The sequence below is a fragment of the Borostomias antarcticus genome, assembly GCF_949987555.1.
Source record: "Borostomias antarcticus genome assembly, chromosome: 6".
Classification (NCBI taxonomy): Eukaryota; Metazoa; Chordata; class Actinopteri; order Stomiiformes; family Stomiidae; genus Borostomias; species Borostomias antarcticus.
In genome coordinates, this window is record NC_140239.1 from 31,787,002 (window position 1) to 31,797,001 (window position 10,000).

Consider the following 10,000-nt stretch of genomic DNA (forward strand, 5'->3'; position numbering starts at 1 on the left):
CTCAGAGGACACAGTCTCAGAGGACAAAGTCTCAGAGGACACAGTCTCAGAGGACACAGTCTCAGAGGACACAGTCTCAGAGGACAGTCTCAGAGGACACAGTCTCAGAGGACACGGTCTCAGAGGACACAGTCTCAGAGGACACAGTCTCAGAGGACACGGTCTCAGAGGACACGGTCTCAGAGGACACGGTCTCAGAGGACACAGTCTCAGAGGACACAGTCTCAGAGGACACAGTCTCAAAGGACACAGTCTCAGAGGACACAGTCTCAGAGGACACAGTCTCAGAGGACACAGTATCAGAGGACACAGTCTCAGAGGACACAGTCTCAGAGGACACAGTCTCAGAGGACACAGTCTCAGAGGACAGTCTCAGAGGACACAGTATCAGAGGACACAGTCTCAGAGGACACAGTCTCAGAGGACACAGTCTCAGAGGACAGTCTCAGAGGACACAGTCTCAGAGGACACAGTCTCAGAGGACACAGTCTCAGAGGACACAGTCTCAGAGGACAGTCTCAGAGGACAGTCTCAGAGGACACAGTCTCAGAGGACACAGTCTCAGAGGACACAGTCTCAGAGGACACAGTCTCAGAGGACAGCTCCCTGCTCCATCTACAGGAGGGTCCCAGTGATATGGCCTGAGCATGTTCACCTCTTTATACCCCAAATCACATGTTCACATGTTCACCCCTTTATACCCCAAATCACATGTTCACATGTTCACCCCTTTATACCCCAAATCACATGTTCACATGTTCACCCCTTTATACCCCAAATCACATGTTTACATGTTCACCCCTTTATACCCCAAATCACATGTTCACATGTTCACCCCTTTATACCCCAAATCACATGTTCACATGTTCACCCCTTTATACCCCAAATCACATGTTCACATGTTCACCCCTTTATACCCCAAATCACATGTTTACATGTTCACCCCTTTATACCCCAAATCACATGTTTACATGTTACCCCCTTTATACCCCAAATCACATGTTCACATGTTCACCCCTTTATACCCCAAATCACATGTTCACATGTTCACCCCTTTATACCCCAAATCACATGTTCACATGTTCACCCCTTTATACCCCAAATCACATGTTCACATGTTCACCCCTTTATACCCCAAATCACATGTTCACATGTTCACCCCTTTATACCCCAAATCACATGTTCACATGTTAACCCCTTTATACCCCAAATCACATGTTCACATGTTACCCCCTTTATACCCCAAATCACATGTTCACATGTTACCCCCTTTATACCCCAAATCACATGTTCACATGTTCACCCCTTTATACCCCAAATCACATGTTCACATGTTCACCCCTTTATACCCCAAATCACATGTTCACATGTTCACCCCTTTATACCCCAAATCACATGTTCACATGTTCACCCCTTTATACCCCAAATCACATGTTCACATGTTCACCCCTTTATACCCCAAATCACATGTTCACATGTTAACCCCTTTATACCCCAAATCACATGTTCACATGTTACCCCCTTTATACCCCAAATCACATGTTCACATGTTACCCCCTTTATACCCCAAATCACATGTTCACATGTTACCCCCTTTATACCCCAAATCACATGTTCACATGTTACCCCCTTTATACCCCAAATCACATGTTCACATGTTCACCCCTTTATACCCCAAATCACATGTTCACATGTTACCCCCTTTATACCCCAAATCACATGTTCACCCCTTTATACCCCAAATCACATGTTAACCCCTTTATACCCCAAATCACATGTTCACATGTTAACCCCTTTATACCCCAAATCACATGTTCACATGTTCACCCCTTTATACCCCAAATCACATGTTCACATGTTCACCCCTTTATACCCCAAATCACATGTTCACATGTTACCCCCTTTATACCCCAAATCACATGTTCACATGTTCACCCCTTTATACCCCAAATCACATGTTCACATGTTAACCCCTTTATACCCCAAATCACATGTTCACATGTTCACCCCTTTATACCCCAAATCACATGTTCACATGTTCACCCCTTTATACCCCAAATCACATGTTCACATGTTCACCCCTTTATACCCCAAATCACATGTTCACATGTTCACCCCTTTATACCCCAAATCACATGTTCACATGTTCACCCCTTTATACCCCAAATCACATGTTCACATGTTCACCCCTTTATACCCCAAATCACATGTTCACATGTTCACCCCTTTATACCCCAAATCACATGTTCACATGTTAACCCCTTTATACCCCAAATCACATGTTCACATGTTCACCCCTTTATACCCCAAATCACATGTTCACATGTTAACCCCTTTATACCCCAAATCACATGTTCACATGTTAACCCCTTTATACCCTAAATCACAGAATGATATTTATGACATTTCATGCAAAATACTCAAGTCACATCAAATTAGTTTGGTCCAATGTTCATTCATAAAGGATGTATGTAGAATGTACTGATTCCAAGTTAATGAATATTAACCCTTTTAGGCCAAGCCAGAAAAATACACTTCTGATAAAAAAAGTGCTCAACGTCCGTAGAAGAGGTCATGTGATTCATGTGAGGTTATCAGAGGTCATGTGAGGTTATCAGAGGTCATGTGATTCATGTGAAGTTACCAGAGGTCATGTGATTCATCAGAGGTCATGTGATTCATGTTAGGTTATCAGAGGTCATGTGATTCATCAGAGGTCATGTGATTCATGTGAAGTTATCAGAGGTCATGTGATTCATCAGAGGTCATGTGATTCATGTGAAGTTACCAGAGGTCATGTGATTCATCAGAGGTCATGTGATTCATGTGAAGTTACCAGAGGTCATGTGATTCATCAGAGGTCATGTGATTCATGTGAGGTTATCAGAGGTCATGTGAGGTTATCAGACAGGGTTGGGGGTAGAAAAGTGAGCTTCTATTTCCGCTCAACTCCTTCAACACATCCACCATCCACTTCCTGATTCACTGCATTTTAAAACTAGGGTTAAAAGTTCACTTTATTTGAGGTCAAGAGTGCATTGAAGGAGCAGAGGAGACCAGGAATAGGTTCAGTATAGTGCACTGCAGACCAATACTCGTAGTTGAAATGGGATTTGAAGCATAAACCCCATGGCGTGTGCAGTTAAGATTACAATACTAAGCTTATTGCAGCTGAGATGCAGTCGACTGTAGTGAGAAAGTTCAGACAGACAAATAACCAGGTTGTATATGACACAGCAGAATGCTATCAGGGTTCTCAGGAATCCTACTGTGGTAATGTTGAAAAGGTTTATTGGATATCAACACATTAAATGTTTGGTCTCTTGCCCTATACACACAGGCTCAGTGTGTGTGTGTGTGTGTGTGTGTGTGTGTGTGTGTCAGGGCTGGGCTTGCTATTTTCCCTGATTAGAGAGGTTGTTGTTTCAAGGGGGGAATCCAGAAAGAGAGTGAAATATCCACATCTTTCTACATCACTTCCAGAAATGCACAAAGCGCTTCAACCAACGCTGATAATTCTGAGATCCAAACACATTCCCTTCAGCTCACTCAATGAATACCTTATTTAGGTAACATATATTGTACCAGTGTGTTCGTCTCAACGCCAGACCCACGAGAGTTCGTCCTCTGATGCCCTACGCAGGCGGCGCTAAGCATAGTAGTGTGGTATTTATCTATGGCTTGGCTGCTTGCCACTGCAGATCAATATTGTCAGTGGGGGACCGGACTACAACCCCAGAACACCGGACTACGACCCCCACCAGAACATGTGATTATGCAGATTAAATGTACTGCATGTCTGTACTGTCACTCTGGATAAAAGCATCTGCTAAATGACTGTAATGGAATGTATGTCTACACAAAAAGGCTATATATACATTTTTATTTTGGGCTGTATAAAAAGGTTTGGTGGGTCGAGTTGTTCATCTACCAGACATTTGGCTGGGGAGCTAAAAAAGTGAACTTTGACCCCTGTGGCTCGGTGTCTCCCACAGCATGGTCTCTCTGATATCACGCTGAGAGAGAGAGAGGGAGAGGGAGAGAGAGAGAGAGAGAGAGAGAGACAGACACAGACACAGACAGACAGACAGAGAGAGAGACAGAGAGAGAGAGACAGACAGACAGACAGAGAGAGAGACAGAGAGAGAGACAGAGAGAGAGAGAGAGACAGACAGAGAGAGAGACAGAGAGAGAGACAGAGAGAGAGAGAGAGACAGACAGAGAGAGAGACAGAGAGAGAGACAGAGAGAGAGGTGCTACTATCTTCTTTGAACTGAGTCGTATTGCTGCTCCAACCCAACTCCATGGTTCAGAGGTGTGATCAAACCCTTTGTGTTGTTAAAGCGCTCCTCTGAAGGCCGTGCTTCCTGGTTTAGGGAGTAGTAAACTCTCTTAAAGACGTGTGATAATCACCTCTCCAGACAGGCATGTTGATTAGATGCTCATTATCCCCCAGGGTGGTCAGAGCGTCTCACCTGTCTGATGCTCATTGAATTTAAACCTTTATTGCCCCAGAGGGGAATTTGTTTAGCACACATCAAGCATACAGAAAACATTGAAATGTACGCCCCTCACCAACACCACAATGTCACCAACCACCATCATCGTCATCACCATCCTCACCAACATCATCGCATCAACATCATCATCACTGCAACAGGCATCAACAGCTGTTCAACAATTTAATGCTTCTTGGCACAAAAGAAGTGCTGGCTCGTTTTGTCCTTGTTTTGGGCGTTCTGAACCTGCGTCCAGAGGGGAGTAGGGGGAACTCTGAGAAGAGTGGATGGGAAGGATCGTCCAGTATTCGTCTGGCAAGGTTGATGGTATATTGATCAGAGAGCTGAGAGATACTCTGAGTATCTGAGCCAGTGATTTTCCTCCCCGTCTTAGTAACCTTGTCCAGCATGTTTCTGTTCTGGATGGACAGACTTCCACCCCAGCACTGGATGGCGAAGGTCACCACGCTCTGAATGAAGGTCAGGTAGAACAGTCTCAGTGTTGTTACGTCTGCCTTGAAGCTGCGTAGCTTCCTTAAAAAATAAAGTCTCTGTTGTGCTTTTTTGTATCTTGCCACTGTGTTGGCAGTCCAGGTGAGTTTGGAGTCAATGATAGTGCCCAGGTACTTATATTCCTCCACCGTCTCAATCGGTGTACCTTGTAGGGTACCTTACCCCCCAGGCTGGTCAGAGCGCCTCACCTGTCAGAGCGTCTCACCTGTCTGATCATTACCCCCCAGGGTGGTCAGAGCGTCTCACCTGTCTGATGCTCATTACCCCCCAGGGTGGTCAGAGCGTCTCACCTGTCTGATGCTCATTATCCCCCAGGGTGGTCAGAGCGTCTCACCTGTCTGATGCTCATTATCCCCCAGGGTGGTCAGAGCGTCTCACCTGTCTGAGGCTCATTATCCCCCAGGGTGGTCAGAGCGTCTCACCTGTCTGATGCTCATTATCCCCCAGGGTGGTCAGAGCGTCTCACCTGTCTGAGGCTCATTATCCCCCAGGGTGGTCAGAGCGTCTCACCTGTCTGATGCTCATTATCCCCCAGGGTGGTCAGAGCGTCTCACCTGTTTGATGAAGAAGTCCCCGTGGATGAGAGACACCAGGCCGAAGTTGGTGTACTTGAACACGTGGTCCATCAACCACATCATCTTCCTCACCACCTGCAAGGGAGCACAGAGCAGGGCGTGGTCAGCTTCTTACTGACACACACACACACACGCACGCACACACACACACACACACTGCAAGGGAGCACAGAGCAGGGCGTGGTCAGCTTCTTACTGACACACACACACCGGCATGGAACTCTCTCCCTACGAGTCTCACACACACCGGCATGGAACTCTCTCCCTACGAGTCTCACACACACCGGCATGGAACTCTCTCTCCCTACGAGTCTCACACACGCACACGCACGCACGCACACACACACGCACACACACACACACCAGTGTGGAACTCTCTCTCCTTACGAGTCACACACACACGCACGCACGCACACACGCACACACACACCCCCCCCCCCCAGCGTGTAACTCTCTCTCCCTACGAGTCACACACACACGGGCGTGGAACACAGGCGCAGTCTGTCTCTCCCGCTGACAAAGTGGGCATTTAGTTTCCTAATGATGGTTTATATGAAGACAGCAGGTCCAACATTCCTGTTTTCATAACTTTGTGTTGGCTGTAATGTTATTACAGAAGCCAATTTCATTAGAGCCACTTTCATTACATTTTCACAGCCAACATGACAAAGAAGAAGCCAAGAAGAGCCCCACGAAGTCTGTAAATTATAAATTATATTCTAATAAAATACCAAAGAATAACTTATTCCGAATAACGACTTACTAGTTAGTTACTAATGATTACTAAAGAATAATCAGCTTAATTTAGAAATGTAGGCAAGGATTGAGAAAAAAGAGAGAAAAAAAGGCCAAAATTGACCAAAGTTGATTGGTTGTGATAAAACGATGCTTGTCAGTCAAGATGTTGTTTGTCTGAAGACGTCCTAGCAGCTCCCTGCTGTCCTGCCCACCCACCACCAGCACCTCTCACAGCTCAGCTCCCTGCTGTCCTGCCCACCCACCACCAGCACCTCCCAGCTCAGGACTGGGATGAGGGCTGGGATGAGGGCTGGGATGCCCATCTGGGATGCCCACCCACCACCAGCACCTCACAGCTCAGGACTGGGATGAGGGCTGGGATGAGGGCTGGGATGAGGGCTGGGTTGAAGGCTGGGATGAGGGCTGGGATGAGGGCTGGGTTGAGGGCTGGGATGAGGGCTGGGATGATGGTTGGGTTGATGGCTGGGATGAGGGTTGGGATGAGGGCTGGGATGAGTCCCCTCCCCCAACAGGAACTGTCCTCTCCTGGAGGGAGAGCTGCCAGGCTAGTAGCTCTGACACACACACACACACACACACACACACACACACACACACACACACACACACACACACACACACACACACACACACACACACACACACACACACACACACACACACACACACACACACACACACACACACACACACACACACACACACACACACTGTGCATCCAAACCCCCTCCCACACACGAGAAGACGCCCCACCCATGGAGGCCACTAGAGTCCTCAGGTCCACTATACACAACATGATAAGAAGCTTCTGGACTGCTTATCCAGGGTGGCGGCCATGACGCCTCCACAAGCAACGCTGGGATAGATAGGATGTGTCTACAGATAAGAGGACTTCCTGTAGAGATATGTAGAGAAGAGGGGAAAGGTCACTAGGAGTGAGGATGATTTGAATGGAGTGAAGTGAGATGAATGAAGTGATTTAGTCATGATTCATAATGCTGGCTTATGTGCCCAGCTAATGATGTTATCTGTATTAACAGTGCGATTTTAATACTGACTTGTAATACTAGCTTAGTATGTGCCCAGCTAATGATGTTATCTGTGTTAACAGTGTGATTTTAGCTTGTAATACTAGCTTAGTATGTGCCCAGCTAATGTTATTTGTATAATCAGTATGATTGGTAATGGTAAATGGAATATGTAGGGGTGGGTCGTATGCCCTCCTCCCTTGTTCTCTGTAAAGCGCATTGTGTTTCCTCTGGGTATGAAATGCGCTATACAAATAAAGCTTTGATTGATTGATTGATTGATTGATTGATATTAACAGTGTGATTTTAGTAGTACAGACTTGTAATACTAGCTTAGTATGTGCCCAGCTAATGATGTTATCAGTGTTAAGAGTGATTTTAGTACTAAGGATCTAGAAATGTTTAGAAGTGAGGTTTAGACACGAATCATGATAGAATGTGTATTTTAGTAAAGTGTAAGGTAAATGAAGGTAGGGACAAGCCTGAGCACGCCTGTTCATCCCCTCAGTCAGGATGGTTGTTCTAGAGCATTGTTTCTGCACCAGAATGATCTGAGAGATAAATGTGTCAGGAGGATTTGCCTAGCATGTGACTGACTGATGACTACGATAGAGGGAGTGTTTAGTTTGATCCGTTGAAATTGATGTAATGCCTGATGTGATGGGAGAGAGAGAGAGAGAGAAGGGGGGGGGGTGAGAAAGATATGAGAGAGAGAGAGAGAGAGAGATAAGGGGGGGGTGAGAGAGATATGAGAGAGAGAGAGAGAGAAGGGGGGGGTGAGAGAGATATGAGAGAGAGAGAGAAGGGGGGGAGAGATGAGAGAGATATGAGAGAGAGAGAGAGAGAGAGAGAGAGAGAGAGGAGAGGAAGAGTATCAAAGTTAGGGAGCAACAATGCTCCTGGGGATCCTCCAGCAGCTCAGACCAGCCACCCAGGAGGAGATGCTGAACCAGAGGCCCTCAGGAGGACATGCTGAACCAGAGGCCCCCAGGAGGACATGCTGAACCAGAGGCCCTCAGGAGGAGATGCTGAACCAGAGGCCCCCAGGAGGACATGCTGAACCAGAGGCCCTCAGGAGGACATGCTGAACCAGAGGCCCTCAGGAGGAGATGCTGAACCAGAGGCCCTCAGGAGGACATGCTGAACCAGAGGCCCTCAGGAGGACATGCTGAACCAGAGGCCCCCAGGAGGAGATGCTGAACCAGAGGCCCCCAGGAGGACATGCTGAACCAGAGGCCCTCAGCCTACAACTGCACAAATGTATCAATCTCTTGATTCTACAAAAGGGACAATGGACGATAAAGGGGAACTCTCTGATCTGAACAGAAATGCCCCCGACTCCACCGAGCAGTCGTCCAGGTCTGGGCAGAGGCTGGGATGAGGGCTGGGATGAGGGCTGGGATGATAGCTGGAGTCGTCTGAGAACGAGCAGGCAGAACCAGACTGCAGCTAAGAGAGCCTCTCTCTAACCAGGGTTACATCTGAAGGGAATATGATTTGATTTACTTATTGCTATTCATTTAACTACTAAATGATTAATTATTTATTTTTTTGCTTTTGCTTATTGCCCTGATAATCAGTTATTTAATAATAAGCACAGCATTTAAAGTGACGGTTCTGTTGTCTCTGATGGGCCCAGATAGGGAGTTAGTATCCGCTCTCTTGTATTTGTAATAGTTAGTTTGATGCATAAGGATCTGACAGGTTACCCTACACTCTTAAAAACTACATCTCCCTGCAGTAAAAGTATACTTACTGTTAAATACAATCTACTTACTGTTAATTACAATCTAGCAACCACACAACAGACGTCTGGCTCAGAGCAGAGCTGCCGTTAGCCTGAGTGGCTCAAGTCCTGGATCCAGACTGCCGGGTCACAGCAGGGGGGCAGATCTGAGCAGCGGGGGGTGGGGGGGCGTGGGGATAGGGGGTAGTTAGAGGCAGGATGACTCTACTCAGGGGGCAGATCTGAGCAGCGGGGGGGGTGGGGGCATGGGGATAGGGAGTAGTTAAGAGGCAGGATGACTCTACTCAGGGGGGCAGATCTGAGCAGCGGGGGGGGTGGGGGGGGGGGGGGTGGGGATAGGGGGTAGTTAGAGACAGGATGACTCTACTCAGGGGGGCAGATCTGAGCAGCGGGGGGGTGGGGGGCGTGGGGATAGGGGGTAGTTAGAGGCAGGATGACTCTACTTGAGACCAGCTTAATGATATTCATTAGGATCCCAGTGGAGGTGTATCCCAGTGGGCTGGAGAGTAGAGGGCCCTTGGAGGAGTTGCTGGTGCCGGGCCCTCGTACCGGGGCTCCAGAAGACATTGGATATTGTCTATCCTACAGGTGTGTAAAACCCTGGTCACGCATCCAGGAGGAGGAGGTTCTAGATAGATGTTTAGATCCCATCTGAGGAGAGCGCGGCCGGTCGTTTAAACAGCGAGAGCAGCACCTCCCTCGCAATAGAAGCACAGAGGCTAATTGAATGGAGCGAAGCGATCGATTAGCTGTTGAAGCCGGTCCAGGGGCTGGTGTTCGGGCCGGTTCTGTTCACACACTTGGGCCCAAGCCAGGGACGCCCAGCAGGGACAGGGAGATGACCTCACAGGACAGTCACCTCCGGTTAAACGGAGGGGG

The 10,000-nt window shown here is 47.7% G+C and overlaps 1 protein-coding gene across 1 annotated transcript in view; it reads right to left on the reverse strand.

Moving 5' to 3' along the window:
• Window positions 1-10,000, reverse strand: part of LOC311310653 (acyl-CoA:lysophosphatidylglycerol acyltransferase 1-like) — a gene marked incomplete at both ends in the record, with an annotated part of 33,440 nt that overhangs the window by 12,910 nt on the left and 10,530 nt on the right. The window contains one exon of the mRNA XM_084440163.1: window positions 5,567-5,662. Coding sequence (XP_084296289.1) covers window positions 5,567-5,662 — 96 coding nt within the window. The remainder of the gene's footprint in view (window positions 1-5,566; window positions 5,663-10,000) is intronic.